This window comes from Saimiri boliviensis, chromosome 14, assembly GCF_048565385.1.
Source record: "Saimiri boliviensis isolate mSaiBol1 chromosome 14, mSaiBol1.pri, whole genome shotgun sequence".
Classification (NCBI taxonomy): Eukaryota; Metazoa; Chordata; class Mammalia; order Primates; family Cebidae; genus Saimiri; species Saimiri boliviensis.
Window position 1 is genome coordinate 31107197 of NC_133462.1, and position 23729 is coordinate 31130925.

General features: G+C 50.6%; 1 protein-coding gene and 1 pseudogene across 10 annotated transcripts in view; one reads left to right on the plus strand and one right to left on the minus strand.

Annotated features, from left to right (window-relative positions):
• Positions 1–258: 258 nt before the first annotated feature.
• On the minus strand, positions 259–1566 carry LOC101052556 (bombesin receptor-activated protein C6orf89 pseudogene; annotated as a pseudogene).
• A 5368-nt stretch (positions 1567–6934) lies between these two features.
• The window catches only part of EPS15L1 (epidermal growth factor receptor pathway substrate 15 like 1), a 125695-nt gene continuing 108900 nt past the window's right edge, over positions 6935–23729 (plus strand). For 9 of the 10 annotated variants that reach the window (XM_074384450.1, XM_039465664.2, XM_039465670.2 and 6 more), the window contains exon 1: positions 6949–7034. In XM_074384450.1, coding sequence (XP_074240551.1) covers positions 7002–7034 — 33 coding nt within the window. In that variant the 5' untranslated portion in view covers positions 6949–7001. Of the gene's footprint in view, positions 7035–23729 lie in introns of all 10 variants that reach the window. The other variant, XM_039465668.2, reaches the window with a different exon arrangement.

Consider the following 23729-nt stretch of genomic DNA (forward strand, 5'->3'; position numbering starts at 1 on the left):
AATAGTGAAACTTGCAGATTTCTTTCCTTCTTCCAAGAAAACTCTGCTGTCAAATTGATTGCTACTGACAGCAGTTGATTCAAACCTGTTTCTTTGGAAGAGATTTTTAGGATATAAGGCACAGGACAAGTCACATTTGGGAAAACACTGAGCCAGAGTCAAGGGTGAGTCATCAATGTAAGGCTGTGACTTGGCTGTGGTCAAGAAGGTAACATTTCCTTGTGTGACCACTGCCCTTATATATTGCTTGGTATTGCTTTATTTGCAAAATGGGTATGCGTTCCTGGATTGTCCTCTCCTGGCTTGACTGCGTTCAAGCAGACACTTAAGGACTTGATGCTCTGCTTCGACTGATGGTACGGCTTTGGGGTGGTCACCTCTCCTCTCTGGGGTCTCAACATTTTCATCAATATCCCCCAAATCTATCAGCATGGCCACAGACTGACAATGTCTTTGGCACTGGAAGGGAGGGACGAGCTGCAACGTGGCCTCACCACTGCCAGTGGGAAACAGGTCATGCATCTTATGCATCTTACTCCCCACAACAGGCTCCGGGTGAAGAAGGAAGCACTTGTTTAAAGAGGTATCTTTAGGAAATGGCAGATGAGTGAAAACAGGAAAAAGCTCACGTAACATTTGTGATCTGTTCAGGGGTCTTCTCCATGGATAAGGAAATGGGAACCACTGTTCCGGGAAGCAGCGCCACCACTTGGTGAAAAACCCTTCAGTAAAGCCTTCTGTCACCTTGGGGTACTGGCACAAAAAATGCTGAATCTCCTCAGGTGACAAGGGCTGTCCCCTCTTTATCACCAGTGGATGGAGGCGCTCAAATTTCCTTGGGGCGTCTTCCAGGAGCATCACCTTCAGAGGTTCCTGGGCACAGCCAGTACAGTTGGCAGGAATGCTCTGACTCATTCTGCTCACAGTTCTTTGTCCACAAGGCGTCAATGTCTGGAAAGGGTCTGTCTTCATCACCCCCACGCAGAGGAACTGCCTTATTTTCTGACATGTATTTCTTGGCAATGGGCAAGGACATCAGCCTAATGTGATGAATGAGTGAGCGCCAGGTGTGAGCTCCAGAAAGCACTGGCTCAGGTGTTAATGGGCTGAAAGGTTGAATCACAAAGTAGGCAGTGAGCATGATTGATCCCAAGGTTGCGAGAACCTTATACATGGCTATAAGGAGAGGATACTGGTGGTGGGGGGGTGCCCTCTGAGGTTCATTCTTTTCCAGCAGCTGTCTGATAAGTTTTTCAATTGCATTCTCTGACATGCCACACTGATGGCCCATCTGTCTCACCAAATCAACAGTCTCTGCAAGTTTGTCATAAACGCTGAGCTTGTTGGCAGCAAGATCCATGTCCTCCAGTAGAAAATCCCTGCACTAGTCCCCAGGCACTGAGGAGCACTGGTCTAGAGCACAATATATCCCAATGGGACCCTAAAGCACTAACGACATCCAAAAAGATTTCTGACACCAATGCCAGGAGAGCTGCTACTGGTAATTTCATGCGGGGCCTGCGCCCCCTTGGGCTCCTCCTGCCTCGGGGACAGCTGCCACCGGGCCATAATATGTTTTTTAAAAAAGACGTGATGTGTGATGGGCTTCTTCATTTTTTTTTTAATTTAATTTTTTGTAATTTAAAAACAAATTTCATGGAGTATAATTGAGTAAAGAACAATCCATGCGGGCCGGGCGTGGTGGCTCAAGCCTGTAATCCCAGCACTTTGGGAGGCCAAGGCGGGTGGATCACAAGGTCAAGAGATCGAGACCATCCTGGTCAACATGGTGAAACCCCGTCTCTACTAAAAATACAAAAAATTAGCTGGGCATGGTGGCACATGCCTGTAATCCCAGCTACTCAGGAGGCTGAGGCAGGAGAATTGCCTGAACCCAAGAGGCGGAGGTTGCGGTGAGCCGAGATCGCGCCATTGCACTCCAGCCTGGGTAACAAGAGCGAAACTCCGTCTCAAAAAAAAAAAAAAAAAAAAAAAAAAAAGAACAATCCATGCATCAGGTAGGTGCTAGAGCAAGTCCGTTTTGAATAGGGGATGGGTAAAATAATGCTGAGACCTGCTGGGCTGCATTCCCAGGGGGTTAAGGCATTCTTAGTCACAGGATGAGATGCTGATAAAACAGGTTGCAGTAAAGAAGCCGGCTAAAACTCACCAAAACCAAGATGGTGACGAGAGTGGCCTCTGGTCATCCTCACTGCTACACTCCCATCGGCGCCATGACAGTTTACAAAGGCCACCACAATGTAAGGAAGTTACCCTACTTGGTCTAAAAAGGGGAGGCATGAATAATCCACCTCTTGTTTAGCATATCAAGAAATAATCTTAAAAATGGGCAACCTGGCCGGACCCACTGAGTCACGCCTGTAATCCCAGCACTTTGGGGGGCCAAAGTGGGCAGATCACTTGAGGTCGGGAGTTCGAGATCAGCCTGACCAACAATGGAGAAACCCCGTATCTACTAAAAACACAAAATTAGCCGGGCGTGGTGGCGCATGCCTGTAATTCCAGCTACTCCGGAGGCTAAGGCAGGAGTCTCTTGAATCCAGGAGACGGAGGTCGTGGTGAGCAGAGATCATCATACCCCATCCAGCCTGGGCAACCAGAGCAAAATTCCTTTTCAGAAAAAAAAAAAAAAGTGGGGAGCGACCAACCATCTCATCCGTCTATGGAGTAACCATTCCTTTATTCCTTTTCTTTCCTAATAAAGTTGCTTATGCCTGTAATCCCAGCTATTCAGGAAGCTGAGGCAGGAGAATCTCTTGAACCTGGGAGGTGAAGCTTGTGGTGAGCTGAGATTGTGCCATTTGCACTCCAGCCTGGGCAACAAGAGCAAAACTCTATCTAAAAAAAAGGTAGAGTTTATTTCAGCACAAAGTTTGAAGACAGCCACAGATGCCAAAGAATGGAAATCAGTGCTCTGAAGTGAGGAAGTTTGGGGGTCATTTATATAGTTAAGGTTTGGGAAGCTTAATAGAGTTTCAACATATTTAATACAAGGCAAGTACATACTTAACAGTAATATGATTAGTCAAGACAGTGCCCTTTTTGGGAAGGGCATATATATATATACATACATATGTATATATATACACACATACATATATATATTTTATTTATTTATTTATTTATTTTTTTGAGACAGAGTCTTACTATGTTGCTAGGTTGGAGTGCAGTGGCATGATCTCAGCTCACTGCAGCCTCTGCCTCCCAGGTTCAAACAATTCTCTTGCCTCAGCCTCCCCAGTAGCTGGGATTGCAGGCATGTACCACCACACGCAGCTTTTTTTTTTTTTACTTTTAGTAGAGATGGAGTTTCACCCTGTGGGCTAGGATGGTCTTGATCTCTTAACCTTGTGATCTGCCCACCTCAGCCTCCCAAAGTGCTGGGATTACAGGCGTGAGCCACTGCTCCTGGCGGTGAAGGGTATATTTGACATTCACAGAGAGGCTATGACAATCATAGGGTCTTTTGCACTATCTGGTCTGATTTAGGTACAAGATAATAGAGGAAAGTTCAGCAATCAAGAAGGGAGGTCTTAACATTGGTGCCATTTAGTCCTTTTAAATCAATTTACAGAGCAAGGAGAGTTTATTTTTATTTATTTATTTTTTATTTTATTTTATTTTTTTATAAAGATGGGGTTTCACCATGTTGGTCAGGCTGGTCTTGAACTCCCGACCTCAGGTGATCCACCCACCGCCTTGGCTTACAAAGTGCTTGGATTATAGGCGTGAGCCACTGCGCCCGGCCGAGTTTATTTTTATTAACAGGAGAGTTAATCTAGAATCTGATAAGCTGAAGTTGCAGTTACATGTTACATGGCTCAGATCACACAGTCCCATTTCCTTCAAGGCTCAACGTAATTCTTAGGGTTCAAAAATTTATGATTGGCCGGGGGCGGTGGCTCATGCCTGTAATCCCAGCACTTTGGGAGGCCAAGGCAGGTCAATCAGGAGGTCAGGAGTTCGAGACCAGCCTGACTAACATGGTGAAACCCCGTCTGTACTAAAAATACAAAAATTAGCCAGGTATGGTGGTGTGTGCCTGTAGTCCCAGCTACTCGGGAGGCTGAGGCAGGAGAATCACTTCAACCTGGGAAGTGGAGGTTGCAGTGAGCCGAGATCGTGCCACTGCACTCCAGCCTAGGTAACAAGAGCAAAAACTCTGTCACAAAAAAAAAAAAAAAAAAAAAAAAAAAATTATGATTAAGGTTGGATTATTTTTACAGGATGATGCTGGAGAGTTTCTATGGCTACCACCCTTCTAGACTCTGTGCTACTGGAGCTTAAAGCCTGCAGGCTACGTTTCCTGGATGCTGTTGCCAATTGGTAATGTTCCTGTCATGCTTTATCAGACAAAGTTGGAAGGCAGAAAGAGGGGAGAAGCCATTTTTTTCAGGCTCCTGCCAGTGGCTTAGGTGTTGGTGATAATAGCTGTGACTTTAGCAGTAATGGTGGAAGCAGCTGTGGCTGGCAAGGGTGGACACATCTGGGTTCCTGCTGGAGGCACAGTGATTGTGGGTTATGGGTCCTCCCCACTTTATTTATTTTTATATTTTTTTGAGATGGAGTTTTGTTCTTGTCATCAAGGCTGGAGTGTAGTGGCATGATCCTGGCTCACTGCAACCTCTGCCTCCTGGGTTAAGCAATTCTCCTGCCTCAGCCTTCCGAGTAGTGGAGACTACAGGTGCCCGCCTCCATACCTGGCCAATTTTTTTGTATATTTAGTAGAGATGGGTTTTTACCATGTTGGCCGGGCTAGTCTTGAACTTCTGACCTCAGGTGATCCACCCGCCTCCTCCTCCCCAAGTGCTGGGATTGTAGGCATGAGTGAGGCCTATTTCTTCCTCTTATTATTTTGAGACAAAGTTTCACTCTTGTTGCCCAGGCTAGAGTGCAATAGCGTGATCTCAGCTCACCTTAACCTCCGCCTCCTGGGTTCAAGTGATTCTCCTGCTTCAGCCTCCCAAGTAGCTGGGATTACAGGCATGGACCACCACGCCCAGCTATTTTTTGTATTTTTTTTTTAGATGGAGTCTCACTCTGTTGCCCAGGCTGGAGTGCAGTGGCATGATCTCAGCTCACTGCAACCTCCGCCTTGAGAGTTCAAGCAGTTCTCCTGCCTCAGCCTCCTGAGTAGCTGGGATTACAGGCACGTCCCACCATGCCTGGCTAATTTTTGTGTTTTTAGTAGAGATGGGGTTTCACCACATTGGTCAGGCTGGTCTCGATCTCCTGACCTCATGATCCACCCGCCTTGGCCTCCCAAAGTGCTGGGATTACAGGCGTGACCCACCATGCCTGGCCCTATTTATTTTATTTTTGAGACAGGGTCTTGCTCTGTTGCCCAGGCTGGAGCATTTGAATAAATAAATGCCCTGTAATCCCAGCACTTCGGTGGGCTGAGGCGGGTGGATTGCTTGAGGTCAAGAGTTCGAGACCAGCCTGGCCAACATGATAAAATTCCATTTCTATTAAAAATACAAAAATTTTGCCAGGTACAGTGGCTCATACCTGTAATCCCAGCACTTTGGGAGGCTGAGTTGGGTGGATCACGCAACTCAGGAGTTTGAGATCAGGAGTTTGAGACCAGCCTGGCCAACATGGTGAAACCTTGTCTGTACTAAAAATACAAAAATTAGCCGGGCATGTGGGCGGGTGCCTGTAATCCCAGCTACTAGGTAGGCTGAGAGAGGAGAATCTCTTGAACCTGGGAGGCAGAGGTTGCAATGTGCGGAGCTCACACCACTGCACTCCAGACTGGGTGACAGAGCAAGAGTCCACCTCAAAAATAAAATACAAATACAAAAATTAGCCAGGCATGGTGGCGCATGCCTGTAATACCAGCTACTCAGGAGGCTGAGGTATGAGAATCGCTTGAACCTGGGAGTTGGAGGTTGGAGTGAGCCGAGATCGCGCCACTGCACTCCAGCCTGAATAACAGAGTGAGACAAAATAAATAAAAATAAAATAAATTAAAAAAAAAGGTCCTCTAAAGTAGGGTTTTTCCTCTAATAACCATACTCCAGCAAGCCTCGGGTGCCTGCTGCTCCGTGCTGGGCAGTGAGAGGCACAGAGGTAAACAACGGCAATCCCGTATTACCATCCTTTCTTTTCAGAAGAGAAGCCTAGGGTCCCAGGGAGGCGAATCCAACTACTTGCCAGGACGGACAGAGCAGCTGAAGAACCATGCCAGGCACTGCGGGTGCTGCAACGGCTCGGAGAGGTTAAGTCCTGCTCCTGAGCTTAGCCTAAACTCTAAGGAGCAGTACCAGATTATAAAACTCTATCTAAAGCTCTCTCTCTCTCTCCGATCCTAGCAACAGGGCAAGATGAGGGTCCCGACACACACACACACACACACACACACACACACACACGCACACACACGGTAAGGCACCCCCTCCCCCCCCGCCCGACACACACATACTCTCTGCGATCCTAGGGACAGGACGCCTTGCGGGGCAGGGTGAGGGTCCCTACCCTCGGCGGGGTGGGCGACCGCCTCCCCAGGCGCACTGGCAGGGGGATGGCACCCCTAAAGGAGAACCAGGCCTCGCCTCGGCATGGCCTGGAGGGATGACAGCATGGCAGACTCGGCCAGCGGCCAGCAGTACGAGAGCCCGAGCGACGCTTGAAGCAGGGACAGGTGAAGCGGACGAGAAAGCAAGGCAGACAGACGCCCCGGGTCCTGCCCCTCCCCGGCCCCGCCCCTCCCGCTGCGTGCGTGCAGCCCCGCCCCCGCCCCTGCCCCCGCCCCCGCCCCCGCCCCCGCCCCTGCCCCTGCCCCCTGCCCCTGCCCCTGCCCCCTGCCCCTGCCCCAGCCCCACCGGGCCCGACTGCGCGTGTGTGGCCCTGCCTACGGCCCCGCCCTCTCTCGGGACGGACTGCGTGCGCACTGCCCCTCTGTCTTGCCAGTGCGCACGCGTGGCCGCGGCCCCGCCCCCGTTCCCCCGGCGCTCGGAGCCCGAGTCCGCGGGAAGATGGCGGCTCCGCTTATCCCCCTCTCCCAGCAGGTACGGGCCGGGCGGGCCCGGGGGCGGCGCCGGGGTGCGGGGCGCGAGGTGGGGGCCGCGGCGAGGCTGAGGCGCGAGGAGATTCAGCCGGGCGGCGGCAGGGGCGGCTTGTGCTGAAGGGCTCGAACGGGCGGGCGGGCAGGCGGCCCTGAAGGTGACAGGCCGGGGGCCGGGGCCTCCAGTGTCCGAGCGACCCTCCCGGGCAGCGGCGACGCGAGGAGGGGCGCGGCGCGTGTCCTCTCCGCCCAGGACCGGACCCTGCGGCTGCCGAAGCTCCCAGGCCGGGGACCCGCGGGGTCGCTGGGCTGCATCCCAGAGAGGTGGGCGAGGGGAGCGAGCGTTTCTGTAGGCACGGCGGCCCGGCGAGTCTTTGTCTCCCACCTGTCCCGGCGCCCGGGCGGGCAGAGTCTCTGCGGGGTGCAGGGTAGAGCCTCGCCGGAACCCGGACCCGTCAGCAGCAGCGCGATCCCAGACTCATCCCTGCCTCCCTGGGGAGCTGCTTCCGCCACCCCTGCACCGGGCGCAGAGCGCACGTCTCCGGGCGCCTTTCTGTGTCCTCAAATTCGCTTGATGCGCTTACGAAGGGACAGTATCGGTAGCGCGACACAGACGTGCAAAAAAGCCATGCGCAGGCAGCTCTGCTATTTGGGAGGGACTTTCATTCATTCATTTTCTGTCCATCCCTCAAACGTGCGTTGGGTCAGGTGCTGAGAGTGCTGCATTCATCTAGACAGACAAGGTCGCCGCTCTCCTGGAGGTGACACTCGTGAGAACTAGAAACTACCTGTGTCCTGCTAATCACAGCTGCCTTTATTTGCTGAATACCTGTGTTGTGCAAAGCAGTCAGCACTTCGCTAGAATGATCTAGCACAGCGTAGTGATTAATAGTGAGGACACAGGGTCAGGTCATGTGTTCACATCTTGGCTCCAGCCCCGATTTCTCTGTGTCTTTGGTAGAAGCTTTTAGCCCTTCTCCATCGGTTGCTTCCTTCGGAAAATGGAGATATAAAAACGTGTTGGGATTATGTGAAAATTAAACATGTGAAACAGCGCTTAGAACAGTGCCTAGCATAGGAGAAGCACTCAGCGATCCTCTAATTACTGTCATTTAATCTCTGCCAGATTTGGACATTTGGGAGTAGAGACCACAGGAAGTAAGAATTCCAAACCTGAAGAGAGCTGATAGGCCGGTTGCATGGTTGCATGAGACTGGTTAGCTGATCCAAGGAGAGAGAAGTGCACAGCTAGCCTATTTGCAACACTGTCACTAAATTAATAGTGCTAAAACCCAGTGATTATTCATTAGCAAGTTCTTGTTACAGACATGAAAGTGCTCTGTAAACTGTTAATTGTCCTACAGATAGTATTATTATTAATAGCTAACTGCTACAGTTTAGAGTATGTGGGGAAGGGGGAAATTTACCTGAGATCATTTGATGAGAAAGCACTAAGCACTCGGCAGTTTGGGAAGCGTGGATCTTTCTAAAATTTCCTAATTTTTTTTTTTTTTTACTTTTTTGAGATGGAGTCTTGCTCTGCTACCCAGGGTGGAGTGCAGTGGTGTGATTTTAGCTCATTGCAACCTCTGCCTCCCAAGTTCAAGTGATTCTCCTGCCTCGGCCTCCTGATTAGCTGGGATTACAGGCACCTGCCACCACACCCAGCTAATTTTTGTAGTAGAGTCGGGGTTTCACCGTGTTGACCAGGGTGGTCTTGAACTCCTGACCTCAAGTGATCCACCCACTTTGGCCTCCCAAGGTGTTGGGGTTACAGGTGTGAGCCACTGCACCTGGCCAGGTCACTGACTTCTAAACCTCTTCCTGTTCCTTTCCCTGTACATTTATTGAATGAAGGCTTGGCCTGTTTTTTTTTTTTCTTTTTGAGATGGAGTTTCCATCTTGTTGCCCAGGTTGGAGGGATTACAGGCATGTGCCATCATGCCCAGCTAATTTTGTATTTTTAGTAGAGATGGGGTTTCTCCATGTTGGTCAGGCTGGTCTCAAACTCCCAACCTCCGGTGATCCACTTGCCTCAGCCTCCTAAAGTGCTGGGATTGTAGGCATGAGCCGCTGTGTCTGGCTGGCTTGGTTTTCTTCGTTTGGAAATGTCAGCACTTCGCTACACTTGCTCTCCAGTGAAGAACTGCACCATGGGTTACTGTTGGACTGTATGTGAGGCGTGGCCCTCCCAGGCCCTTACTGTCTAGCTCAGGAGATCACTCGGGTTCACATATAATTCTGGGGGAAGCAAGGATACGAGTCCAGAATTTCTGGTTGGGGGTAGGAGGAGGCTGTGATCTGGTTGGATTTAGGTGACAGAGCACACCTGGCAAGCAGACAGCCAGGTGAAGGCGAGCCAAGTGGATAACCAGTGGGCTAGCCTGGGGGAGGAGGGGTGTGTCTTTTCCACTCCCACTCCCGTCTACGCTTTTCCCATCAGCATCCTTTTCAGTCTGCCCTGTACTCGCGACATCATCTCAGAATCTCCTTCCTTATATACTCTTTCTGACCCTGAATATCAATGTCAATTTGAAAGATTTGAAAGATCTGCACTACTCCTGCCTCTTTTTTTTTTTTTTAGACGGAGTCTCACTCTGTCACCCAGGCTGGAGTGCAGTGGTGTGGTGGTCTCAGCTTACTGCAAGCTCTGCCTTCTGGGTTCAGGTGATTCTCCAGCCTCAGCCTCCCGAGTGGCTGGGACTACAGGTGCATGCCACCACACCTGGATAATTTTTGTATTTTTAGTATTTCACCATATTGGCCAGGCTGGTCTTGAACTCCTTACCTCGTGATCTGCCCACCTCAGCCTCCCAAAGTGCTGAGATTATAGGCGTGAGCCACCCTGCCTGGCCTGCACTCCTACCTCTTTAGGAGTGACTTTTTTCCCTGTTAGCATCTCAGTGATTTATGTTTCTCTCTGTCTCCCTGCTCAGCTTTCTTCTGCTTTCCAAAAAGCCTGTGAAAGTGCTTCCAGATCTCCTCCTTCCTTGTACTCCCCAAGGGTACCAGTGGCCCCTCCGTCCTTAACCCCGGTGCCCTGTGGCTGCAGCCAATCCTCCTGAACCCTGCAACAGGAGCCCATTGGCCTTCACTCTTCATCCTCCCTCCTTTCAGTCTCTCTCTCTTGCCCCCTGATTGCAGCCTCCCCACTTGCATCTTCTCTCTGTGTGCGCTCCCTCCTCTGGAGCTTCTGGGCAGAGGACTCTAAACCTGCCTTCTAGAGTTCAGAGAGTGTCTCTCTCCTGTACCCCTGCCAGCCTGCTGGACTCTGGACTAGGCCACTTCCTTACCATGCCCCAAGGTGGGCTGGAGCCGTCCCATTTCCTGCTTTCCCACTTCATCCCACGCCACTGTGGGAGTCCTCTTCTTTTTGTCTTTTGAGACAGGATCTTGCTCTGCCCCCCAGGAGTGCAGTAGTAGGATCATAGCTCACTGCAACCTCAAACTCCTGGGCTCAAGCAGTCCTCCCACTTTGGCCTCCCAAGTAGCTGGGATTACAGGAGCACAGCAACCATACCCAGCTAATTAAAAACATTTTTTTTTTTTTTTTTTGTAGAGATGAAGTCTTGCTATGTTGCCTAGGCAGGTCTTTTTATTTGTTTGTTTGTTTGTTTGTTTTTCTGAGACTGAGTCTTGCTCTGTCTCCCAGGCTGGAGTGCAGTGGCGTGATCTCAGCTCGCTGGAACCTCCACCTCCTGGGTTCAAGTGATTCTCCTGCCCCAGCCTCTCGAGTAGCTGCGATTATAGGCATATGCCACCATGCCCAGCTAATTTTTGTATTTTTAGTAGAGACAGGGTCTCACCATGTTGGCCAGGCTGGTATCAAACTCTTTTTTTTTTTTTTTTTTTTTTTGAGACGGAGTTTCACTCTTGTTACCCAGGCTGGAGTGCAATGGCGCGATCTCGGCTCACCGCAACCTCCGCCTCCTGGGTTCAGGCAATTCTCCTGCCTCAGCCTCCTGAGTAGCTGGGATTATAGGCACGCGCCACCATGCCCAGCTAATTTTTTGTATTTTTAGTAGAGACGGGGTTTCACCATGTTGACCAGGTTGGTCTCGATCTCTCGACCTCTTGATCCACCCGCCTCGGCCTCCCAAAGTGCTGGGATTACAGGCTTGAGCCACCGCGCCCGGCCTGGTATCAAACTCTTGACCTCAGATCATTCACCTTCCTTGGCCTCCCAAAGTGCTAGGATTACAGGCATGAGCCACCGTGCCCAGCTAGGCAGGTCTTAAAACCCTACCCTCAAGCAATCCTTCTATCTCAGCCTCCCAAAGTATTTGAATTACAGGCATGAGCCATTGCATCTGGCTGAGATTGATCCGCTAAAACATACTCCCTTGTTTCAGAAAACTTTCATAGCTTCCATTTCCCTCCCTCCAAAAGAAGTCAGTTTATGGCTGGGCACTGTGGCTCACTCCTATAATCGCAGCACTTAGGGAGGCTGAGGCGAACTGATTGCTTGAGGCCAGGAGTTTGAGACCAGCCTGGCCGACATAGCGTTTGTATTTTTAGTACCCTGTCTATACTAAATATACAAAAATTAGCCAGGCATAGTGGCATACACCTATAGTCCCAGCTACTCAGGAGGCTGAGGCATTAGAATTGCTTGAAACCAGGAGGCAGAGGCTGCAGTGAGTTGAGATTGTGCCACTGCATCCCAGCCTGGGCAATAGAGCGAGACTGTCAAAAAAAAAAAAAAAAAAAAAAAAAAAAGGCTGGCCACAGTGCCTGTAATCCCAGCACTTTGGGAGGCCGATGTGGGCGGATCACCTCAGGTCAGGAGTTCTAGACCAGCCTGGCCAACATGGCGAAACCCCGTCTCTACTAAAAGTAGAAAAATTAGGTGTGGTGCCATGCGCCTGTAATCCCAGCTACTTGGGAGACTGAGGCAGGAGAATTGCTTGAACTTGGGAGGTGGAGGTTGCGGTGAGCCGAGATTGCGCCACTGCGCTCCAGCCTGGGCAACAAGGGTGAGACTCTATCTCAATTAAAAAAAAAAGAAAAAGTGAGCTTTGATGAGCCTCGTAAGCCTGGAACCAACGCCCTCTAACCTTGTTAGGTCCCTCCTGCACTCCTGGCTCGTAGCGGCGCTCTCTAGCCTCAGCAGCCTTAGCCCTGTTGCTCTTGTTGCTCGAACAGCACCGTGACTTCCTACGGCATGCTGCCTGTCCCGAAGGACGCTCTCTGGGGCTTCCCCCGTGTTGTCCTCCCTTAGCCCCAGTTGAATGAGAATTCTCTCGCTTGTACCTTCTGTGGGTCCCTTTTGTGGCCCCCGTACCTAGGAAGTGACGTAACTGTGCTCAGTGATGAGAGTGCAGCGCTCAGTGATGAGGAGACACTGTCCTGGGCGCAGAGAGTTACGTCTTCCTCCCTTCCCCGGTATCATGCTTTCTTCATCCAGCGGCTGTTGTTATATTTTGGTAGGTGCCACCATTCTAGGAGTTTTTTTTTTTTTTTTTGAAAATCCATGATTTTATTTGATTTCACACCCCTCTACAACAAGAAAAAAAGGAATCCTATGAATTTGGCAGGAATTCCTATCCTCTTTCCCAGGAACAGATCCTGGGGCTCAGTGATTTGCAGAAGCTCTTACACACAGCACCTCACAGGGTCGGCTGGACCCAGGGTCCAGTCTCCAGTCTCCATCCTTGACAGGTGCTCCTCTCACTCTTTCTTTCTTTTTTTTTTTTCTTTTTTTTTGAGACGGAGTTTCACTCTTGTTACCCAGGCTGGAGTGCAATGGCGCGATCTTGGCTCACCGCAACCTCCGCCTCCTGGGCTCAGGCAATTCTCCTGCCTCAGCCTCCTGAGTAGCTGGGATTACAGGCACGCGCCACCATGCCCAGCTAATTTTTTGTATTTTTAGTAGAGACGGGGTTTCACCATGTTGACCAGGATTGTCTTGATCTCTTGACCTCGTGATCCACCTGCCTCGGCCTCCCAAAGTGCTGGGATTACAGATGTGAGCCACCGCGCCTGGCTCTTTTTTTTTTTTTTTTTTTTTTTAATTGTACTTTAAGTTCTGGGGTACGTGTGCAGATCTTGCAGGACTGTTGCATAGGTACACACATGCCATGCTGGCTTGCTGTCTCCATCCCCTCATCACCTACTTCAGCCATTTCTCTCTATTATCCCTCCCCAACCTCCCTGCTCCCCGCTGTCCACATTCTAGGAGGTTTTTATCCCCCTTCTACAAGTGACGAAACCAAGACCCCAGAGATAAAGTGACTTGCTGAAGTGGTGGGTGCAGAGCTGAGGTTGCGCCCACGTCCTCCTGCCGTAGAGCCCTGCTGTTCCAGACAGCCTGCTGGGCATCCCTCCCAGAGCAGCACCTGGCCAGCATGTCTGGAGTGGATGCTGAGTGGCGTGGGACACTTACTTGTCCTCTCGTCCCCTGTTTTTTTCCTTCCTCTGAAATAATTGCAAGTCTCTCTGTCTTCCTAGAATGCTAATGGCGATGCAGTCTAAATTGATGAGTAGAGAGCAACATTTTAGAGTAAAATCCACTCCTGAAAGATGCACAGTTCCGTGACTGTCTGTTGTTGACCTGCACTGGCCTGGTTTTTTCTTTTGTTGTTGTTGACTTTTTCTTTTTTGACTAAATAGCTTCTCACTGGGCAAGACCCCCTCCACCCCAATTCTGAACTTTAAAACAACTTTCCCAAGCATACGCAGTGGCTCACGCCTGTAATCCCAGCCCTTGGAGGCTGAGGTGGCTAGATCACTTAACCCGGAATTAGAGACCAGCTGGACAACACGGTGAAACCCCATCTCCACTAAAAATACAAAAATTAGCTGGACGTGGTGGCTCACGCCTGTAATCCAGCATTTTGGGAGACCGAGGCAGGTGGATCATGAGGTCAAGAGTTTGAGACCAGCCTGACCAACATCTTGAAACCCTGTCTCTACTAAAAATAAAAAAATTAGCTGGGTAAGGGAGCACGCACCTGTAATCCCAGCTACTTGGGAGGCTGAGGCAGGAGAATCGCCTAAACCTAGGAGGCGGAGGTTGCAGTGAGCCGAGATCATGCTGCTGCACTCCAGCCTGGGCAACAGAGTGAGACTTCGTCTCAAAAAAGTACTTAAAAAATTAGCTGGGTATGGTGGTACACACCTGGAGTCCCAGCTAATTGGGAGGCTGAGGTGGGAGGACCCCTTGAGCCCAGGAGGTCGAGGCTGCAGTGAGCCAAGATTGCATCACTGCACTCTAGCGTGGACAACACAGTGAGACTCTTTCAAAAATAAATAAATAAATAAACTAAACTTTCCCATGCCTGGGGCTTAACCCTGGTCGGCTGATCCAAGCAGCAGAGGGACTGTCCTAGGGCCAGGTGGTAGTGGAGAGCTGAGTGTACACTTTTCAATTCTGATACCTCAGGCTGTGCCACAGCCTGTGATGGACAGATGGGCGTGATCACCCCCCAGTGAGAGGCACCTCCTAAGGGTGCATCCATGTGGAAAGCTACTCAGTGCTGTTTCTCAATGGCAGCTCTCTGATCTTGGTATCATTTGAGGCTCCTTCAGGTTACCTGCTATTTTGTTGTTGTTGTTGAGACAGGGTCTTAACCCTGTCGCCAGGCTGAAGTACAGTGGTGCGATCTCAGCTCACTGAAACCTCCACCTCCTGGGTTCAAGCAATTCTCCTGCCTCAGCCTCCTGAGTAGCTGGGATTACAGGCACCTGCCACCATGCCTGGCTAATTTTTTGTATCTTTAGTAGAGATGGACTTTCACCATGTTGGCCAGGGTGGTCTCAAACTTCTGACCTCGTGATCCACCCGCCTCAGCCTCCCAAAATGCTGGGATTACAGGCTCCCGCCACCATGCTGGGCTAAAGTTGTATTTCTTTTTTTTTTTTTTTTCTGAGATGGAGTTTTGCTCTTGTTGCCCAGGCTGGAGTGCAGTGGCATGATCTTAGCTCACCACAACCTCCACCTCCTGTGTTCAAGCAATTCTGCCATAGCCACCCGAGTAGCTGGGACTATAGGCGTGTACCATCACACCTGGCTAAGTTTTTGCATTTTTAGTAGAGACGGGGTTTCACCGTGTTAGCCAGGATGGTCTAAGTCTCCTGACCTCATGATCTGCTTGCCTCAGCCTCTCAAAGAGCTGGAATTACAGGCATGAGCCACCATGCCTGGCCCTAAATTTGTATTTTTAGTAGAGACAGGGTTTCGCCACGTTGGCCAGGCTGGTCTCAAACCCCTGACCTCAAGTGATCTGCCCACCTCAGCCTCCCAAAATGCCGAGCTTACAGGCGTGAGCCACCAGGCCTGGCCCTTGTGCCTGCCTTTTGTAGATCATGCTGTTCATTCAGTGATTATTTATTCGGCATCTTCTCTTTGCTGGACACTTTCTGGGCAGTGGGTGGAAGAGTGAATCTGAAGACAGCACCGCCTCACGGGGCTGACATCCTGGGGAGAGGGCATGGATGTAAGAAATGAACCACTACAGATGCAAGAAAAACATGTCCTTGCACTTTCTGTCTGTCTAATTGTGGCAGCTGAGATTGAATAGAGGAATACAGGGTAAAAAAAAAAAAAATGAGTTGTGCATCTGGAGGGGGACTGATGCTGTGAGAAGCGTAGAGCAGGGTAGGTTCTGATCTGTCATGGAGGTGAGGAAGGGGCTCACCACCAGGCTGGAAGGACTGAGTAAAGAAGACGTCTTAGATTGCCTAGTTGATCCTCCTGGTCATTCTGGCCAGTATTATCTTCAGTGTATAAAGAGGTAAAGTGGGCTGGGCACGGTGGCTCACGCCTTGAATCTAGCACTTTGAGAGGCCAAGGCAGGTGGATCACAAGGTCAGGAGTTCCAGCCTGGCCAACATGGTGAAACCCCTTCTCTACTAAAATATGAAAATTAGCCAGATGTGGTGGCACATGTCTGTAATCCCAGCTACTTGGGAGGCTGAGGCAGGAGAATCACTTGAACCTGGGAGGCAGAGGTTGCAGTGAGCCGAGATCATGCCATTGTGCTCCAGCCGGGTGACAGAGCAAGACCCTGTATCAAAAAAAAATACGTAAAGTGAGGCCAGAGATGGTCATGTCCCTTGCCCAAGTTTGTATCCGCTGAACTCAGGCTGACACGGCTTTTCTGACACAGGTCCAGGCCTCTTCATTGCACCATAGTTTCTTGTCTTGGAAAGTTTTTTTTTTTTTTTTTTTTTTTTTTGTGTGTGTGTGTGTGTGTGTGTGTATTTTTTTTGAGACCGAGTCTCGCTCTGTCACCAGGCTGGAGTGCAGTGGTACGATCTGGTCTCACTGCAACTTCCACCTACCAGGTTCAAGCGATTCTCCTGCCTTAGCCTCCCAAGTAGCTGGAACCATAGGTGTGCGCCACCACGCCCAGCTAATTTTTGTATTTTTAGTAGAGACAGGGTTTCACCACATTTGCCAGGATGGTCTTGATCTCTTGACCTTATAATCCGCCTGCCTCAGCCTCCCAAAGTGCTGGGATTACAGGCGTGAGCCACTGCGCTCAGCCTCTGTGTGTGTGTGTGTGTGTGTGTGTGTGTGTGTGTGTGTATGTGTTTAACTCCCAACATCTCCTCATTTGTTTTTTTTTTTTTTGAGAGGAGTTTCGCTCTTGTTACCCAGGCTGGAGTGCAATGGCGCGATCTCGGCTCACCGCAACCTCCGCCTCCTGGGTTCAGGCAATTCTCCTGCCTCAGCCTCCTGAGTAGCTGGGATTATAGGCACACGCCACCATGCCCAGCTAATTTTTAGTATTTTTAGTAGAGACGGGGTTTCACCATGTTGACCAGGACGGTCTCAATCTCTTGACCTCGTGATCCACCCGTCTCGGCCTCCCAAAGTGCTGGGATTATAGGCTTGAGCCACCGCGCCCGGCCTCTCATTTGTTTTTATACATTCAACATTGATTATGCTACTTGGTTATTGGATATCATGTAGTCTGAATGGAGAGAATATCACTTAACGCAAGTTTTTATTGCATTAATCTCATTTCATTGAAAGGTAGAGAGGGACATGGAAAGGCCTGCTTATTGTCTTTCTTTTTCCTTTAGAGACAGGATCTTCCTCCGTTGCCTGTGCTGGAGTGCAGTGGCGCAATGATAGCTCACTGCAGCTTTGACCCTTGGCCTCAAGTGATCCTCCTGCCTCAGCCTCTGATTATAGGCGTGCAACATCAGGCCTCGCTAATTTTTATTTTTTTTGTAGAGATAGGGTCTTGCTATGTTGTCCAGGCTGGTCTCAAACTCCTGACCTCAAGTGATTCTTCTGCCTTGGCCTCCAAAGTGCAGCCATTACAAGTGTGAGCCACCACTCCCAGCCGATGGTCTTTACAGGAGGATCCAGAGGTGGTCAGAGTGATCCAGAGTGGTGATCCGTGCCCCTGGGCCCATCCAGAATAGAGTGTTTAGGTCTGGCCCACAGCAGAGGCTCAGGTCATGGGTGGTCCAAGCTATAGGAGGGGCCGGTGACTCTCTTCCATTTGGGTGTTGGACATGGTTGTATGAAGGAGAGGGTGTGTTTGGTGCAAGCCAGGCTTGTCCAACCCATGCCTGCCTGTGGCCCAGGATGGCTTTGAATGCAGTCCAACACAAATTCATAAACTTTCTTAAGACATTATGAGGTTTTTTTGTGAATTTTTTTTTTTTTTGAGACGGAGTCTCACTCTGTTGCCCAGGCTTGAGTGCAGTGGCGTGATCTCAGCTCAATGCAACCTCAACCTCCCTAGTTCAAGCAATTCGCCTGCCTCAGTCTCCCGAGTAGCTGAGATTACAGGCATGCACTGGCTAATTTTTTTTTTTTTTGTATTTTTAGTAGAGATAGGGTTTCACCATGTTGGCCAGGCTTGTTTTGAACTCCTGACCTCAGGCAATCTGCCCGCCTTGGCCTCCCAAAGTGCTGGGATTACAGGCGTGAGCCACTGTGCCAAGCCTGGTAATGTTGTTTTTTAAGCTTGACAGCTATTGTTAGTGTTAGTGTTAGTGTATTTTATGTGTGGCACAATACAATTCCTCCAGTATCACCCAGGGAGGCCAAAAGATTGGACACCCCTGGTCTAGGCCATGGGACCATGGGGAATGGAGGGAGGACTGGTCTTTGCTTGTTCAGAGAGTGGCCAGTGGCTGATGGGGGCCAGGGAGGTAAGACCTGCCCACTGTCCTCTGCACTGGACTGGGCGTGACTGCTGCTCAGAGTGGTGGCCCTGAAGTGTGCTCCTGCGTGGAGTGCAGACCATTAGCTCTATTTTTCTTTTTTGGAGACGGAGTTGCCCAGGCTGGAGTGCAGTGGTGTGATCTCAGCTCACCACAACCTCCGCCTCCCGGGTTCCAGTGATTCTTCTGCCTCAGTCTTCCAAGTAGCTGGGAATATAGGCACCAGCCACCATGCCTGGCTAATTTTTATATAGATATTTTTGAGACAGTCTTGCTCTTTCGCCAGGCACCAGACTGGAGTTCAGTGGCGCAATCCTGGCTCACTGCAACCTCTGCCTCTTGGCTTCAAGCAATTCTCCTGCCTCAGCCTCCCGAGTAGCTGAGACTACAGGTACGTGCCACCACCCCCAGCTAATTTTTGTATTTTAGTAGAGACGGGGTTTCACTATGTTGGTCAGGCTGGTCTCGAACTCCTGACCTTGTGATCCGCCTGCCTCGGCCCCCCAAAGTGCTGGAATTACAGGCGTGAGTCACCACACCTGGCCTAGCTCTTAAAGCTTCCTGGGGCTTTTCCCCTTAGAGGAGTCCTAGCTCTTGATAGTACAAGCTGTCAGGTGGAAGTAGAAGTTACAGATGATCAGACATTTGTCTCAGATTTCCATCTGCACTGCCTGCAGTATGGAACGTAGACCTGTTAGCAGAATCTGTTTACTGACTGCTGTAGGTCAGGCTAACATAAAGTCACTTCTCTTGTGCACACCAGTAGAAGCTGGGCTGGATCAGGCGCTGCTCCTGGCAGCTGACAGCACACCTGCCCCTGAGTCTCGAGGCCTACACTTCCCATTCCCTCTGCCCTGTGGCCCCTTGGCCCCTCTTTCTGTCATCTGCACAGGCAATCCTTCATCTTACCTCGGGGCCTGTGCATCTGCTGTTCCCTCTCCATAGAATGCTCTTTCCAAACCCCTCATCCTCTGGCAAATCTCTGTACCTCTTCATATCTCACCTGGGGCATCACTTCCTCAGGGAAGCCTTTCCTGACAAACTGGTCCAGCTTCTCTGTTACCACTGGCGGCGATGGACACCTTTTCCATTTAGCCGTTTGTAATTTTCTGTTCATGGGGTTATTTGATGGATCGTCTGTCCAACCACCTAGACGAGCTCCACAGGGGCAGAGACTGTGCCTCTTTTATTCATCCTTGTTCCCTAGGCTGCAGCTGGCACTCAGGTGCTCAGTAACTACTGTTGAAGAAAGAGTAGGCTGGGTCTACGTTATGAGAGGCAGTAGGGAGCTATGGCAGGTTCTTGAGGAGTGACACCTTTAGATGGTCTGGCTGCTTGCACAGGGAGTGCTTGGAGCTGGGTTCTAGCTCAGAGATGGTCTCTGTGATATGGGGATGAAGTGATCAAGAGGAGCCTGGCCTGAGGTTGTTTCAGGAAGAGTAGAAAGGGCTGGCTGTGGAAGGAGTATGTTGGGTAGCTCTTTGGACAGGTGAGGGTATAGGCAGGGAGAGGAAGCAGGGGGAGGAAGCAGGCGTAGTGTCTGCAGCTAGCAGGATGAGACCATCTTCAGGGAGCCAGGACAGCAGAGGTGGGAGTGCCCAGTGGGCAGAGCCTGGTGGGCTGTGGCTGTGTCAGTTGAGTCAAAACCCATCACTGGGCTGGGTGGGGTGGCTCATGTCTGTAATCCCAGCACTTTGGGAGGCTGAGGCAGGTGGGTCACCTGAGGGTTGGGAGTTCAAGAGCAGCCTAACTGACACGGAGAAATCCTGTGTCTACTAAAAATACAAAAAATTCGCCAGGCGTGGTGCATGCCTGTAGTCCCAGATACACGGGAGGCTGAGGCAGGAGAATCGCTTGAATCTGGTAGGTGGAGGTTGCAGTGAGCTGAGATTGTGCCATTGTACTCCAGCCTGGGCAACAAGAGCGAAACTCCATCTCAAAGAAGAAAAAAAAAAAAAACCATCACTTTGCAGGAAACCCTCCAAGCCATGTGAGGTCCCACATTTAGGTACAGTCGAAAAGAAGACCAGCTCTCGGGCTGGGGCACCATTAGACTCTGCTGAGCTACTGTGTGCTGTCTTGGGACTGAGATAAATAAAACTGAGCCCCACCCTCCAGGTCAGCTCAACTGCAGCTGGGCACCGAGGCACACAGAAAATTAGGACACAGTGTGGCACACTCGTGGAAGTCAGGTGGCATCCACAGCAGTGGGATGAATCGCCTCTACTGGGCTGGGAATAAAGGACAGAAGGAAGAGGGTGCTTGCACCTCCTTTTATCTTTTCCCTCCTCTGTTCCAGCAGGACTGGAGGAAGCAGCTGGGTGCAGCCTCTTAGACTGGCCGCACACTGCTTGGACCAGCATCCTGCCCCCACCCTCTGCACAGGCCCTCTTTCCCAGCACCATCTTCATAGCTTCCTGGCCCCCTCTCTGCTCACTCAGAGCCCCACTTCCTTGATTCTTTTTTATTTTATTTTATTTGAGTCAGAGTCTCATTCTGTCATCCAGGCTGGAGTGCAGTGGTGCAATCTTGGCTCACTGCAACCTCCGCCTCCTGGGCTCAAGTGATTTTGCTGCCTCAGCCTCCCAAGTAGCTGGGATTACAGGTGCGCACCACCATGCCTGGCTGAGTTTTTGTATTTTTAGTAGAGATGGCATTACCCCATGTTGGCCAGGCTGGTTTTGGACTCCTGGCCTTGAGTGATCTGCCCGCCCTGGCCTCCCAAAGTGCTGGGATTGCAGGTGTGAGCCACTGCACCCTGACCCCTACTTCCCTGATGCTGGTAACCTAGTCTCCCAGAACAGGTGGCAACAGGACCCCAGCCCTGGTGGTACCCTGACTACTATTACCAGTGAGTGGGCCCAGGCAGGTGGCTCGGGGCCCTGGGGAAAGATTTGGGGCACAGGCGTGATGCAGGAGTAAGGGAGTGTGTCCGACCACCGATGGTGTCATTGTCCCTATGCTTGTTTCTAGACAAGGGAACTGAGAAGCAGAAAGGTAAAAACTGGTGAGGCCGCCATGGAGAACAGTCCTCTGGGTTAGACCACAGACTCCAAAGCCACAGTTTTGTCCTGTGGATGCCACACTGTGGGCTCTGGGAGGGTTGAGGACCTCTGTCTGTCCTGCTTCCTGCTGGGTCCCCAGCCCCGGAAATCCAGGCTCCTGTCACATAGTAGGCCGGTGATAACTGTCTGTCGATTGGAGGCTGGGCACTTGGAACAGCAGCCAGGAGCACAGTCTGTCTCTCCAGCTGCCTTTGAGGGTGGTCGACAGACGGGACCGTTTTGTCTCTCTGGTGAAGAAACAGGCAAAGGGCCCAGAGCCGCCTGCTCAGGCTCCACTGTCTGGTGACAGCAGTCAGGGCCCCACCAGGGCTGGGCCCCCACTACCTCCTCACCTCCGCTCATTAGAGGCTGAGGAAAAGGCCTCCCTCCCGTGAGAGTGACATCAACAAGCGTGCCTCTGTCGTTACGCTGATCCATAGCAAACTGGCTTTCTTTTCTTTCCTCTTTCCTTTGTTTTCTCTTCTCGTCTCTTTTCTTTTTTTCTTGACAAGGTTTCACTCTGTGATCCTGGCTGCAGTGCAGTGGCATGGTCTTGGCTCACTGCAACCTCTGCCTCTTGGGTTCAAGTGATTTTCTAGCCTAAGTCTTCCGAGTAGTTGGGATCACAGATGTGTGCCACCGTGCCCTGCTAATTTTTCTATTTTTTGTGGAGATAGGGTTTCTTCATGTTGCCCAGGCCATTTTCAAACTCCTGAGCTCAAAGTTTGAAACTGGCCTGGGCAACAGGGAGAAACCCTATCGGCCTGCTCAGCCTCTCAAAGCACCAGGAATGCAGGTGTCAGCCACCATGCCCAGCTGGCTTTTCTTAATCTGAAGTGGATATGCTTTTCGATTTTATATTTTCCAGCGGAAGAGAAAACTTTCTCATTTCAGACTCTTCAAAGAGGAAAGATGAAACAGGAGAAAAACTTGATGAGGCCCTCACCCTGAGAATGTTTAACCAGGACTGTGTAGTTATGGGAATGGACTGTCCCCTTCAGCTCCCCCGACAGCCTACAAATGGCACTGTTTGTGGTTGAGGGGGGTTCCCAGACACCACTGACCCAGGAGCATGTTCTTGGAAACGTTGTTCCCTTTGAGTCTTTTCTTTGCTAAGAACTAGAACGCTCTGTGCCTGCGGCACACCCCTGTGCTGGCTTTGGAGACTTTCTCCATGGAGCCAAGGGTTCTGGAGTGGAGGAGCAGGCTCCACAGTTGCCAATGGCTGGGCAAGGTTATCAGTCACCGGGGTGCAGATTGTTGCTGTCACTTTGCTAGCTCACACCAGGCCACGGAGTTGGCATTTGCTTTTCTTTTTCTTTTCTTTCTTTCTTCCTTTTTTTTTTTTTTAAGACAGAGTCTCTGTCACCCAGGCTGGAGGGCAGTGGCACGACCTCTGTTCACTGCAACCTCCGCCTCCTGGGTTCAGGCGATTCTCCTGTCTCAGCCTCCTGAGTAGCTGGGACTACAGGCACCCACCATCATGCCTGGCTAATTTTTTTGTATTTTTAGTAATGACGGGGTTTCGCTGTGTTAGCCAGCATGGTCTTGATCTCCTGACCTCGTGATCCGCCCACCTCGGCCTCCCAAAGTGCTGGGATTACAGGTGTGAGCCACCGCGCCTGGCTGAGTTGGCATTTTCTTTTAGGCCAGCCTCTGAGTTGGCATTCATAGTCAGTTGACTTTATTGATTTAATTTGTTGTTGTTGACTCTTAGCCACTAGAAAATGTCCTTTAATTCACAACCGCCTAAGTGGGTTTTTTACAGGTGTGTACTTACCTGCTGTGTGTAAATCGTATGTTTTCTTTTTTCTTTTGAGATGGAGTTTCGCTCTTGTTGCTCAGGCTGGAGTGCAATGGTGCAATCTCAGCTTATTGCAACCTCTGCCTGCCGGGTTCAAGCGATTCTCCTGTCTCAGCCTCCCAGTGAGCTGGGATTATAGGCATGCGCCACCACACCTGGCTAATTTTGTATTTTTAGTAGAGATGGGGTTTCTCTGTGTAGGTCAGGCTGGTCTTGAACTCCTGACCTCAGGTGATCTACCTGTCTTGGCCTCCTAAAGTGCTGGGGTTACACGTGTGAGCCACCACATCTGGCAAAATTGTATGTTTTTTAAGAAAATGGCAACTGAGACTAAAAGAATTGGTGAAATGCTGTTTTATTTTATTTTTAGAGACAGAATCTCACTCTGTCACCCAGCCTGGAGTGCAGTGATGCCACCATGGCTCACTGCAGCCTCAAACTCCTGGGTTCAAGCCATCTTCCTGCCTCAGCCTCCTTAGTAGCTGGGACTGCAGGTGCTCCTCTACACATCACCACGCTCAGCTCATTTTCTAATTTTTAATCTTTGTAGAGATACGGTCTCACTGTGTTGCCCAGGCTGCTCTTAAATTCCTGAACTTAAGGGATCCTCCTGCCTTAATCTCCAGAGTGTTGGGATTACAGGCATGAGTCACCATTCCTGAACTGAAATATTGTTCTATCCTAGATGTTGGGAGCTGCTTGGCTGATGAGTTGAGAGAGA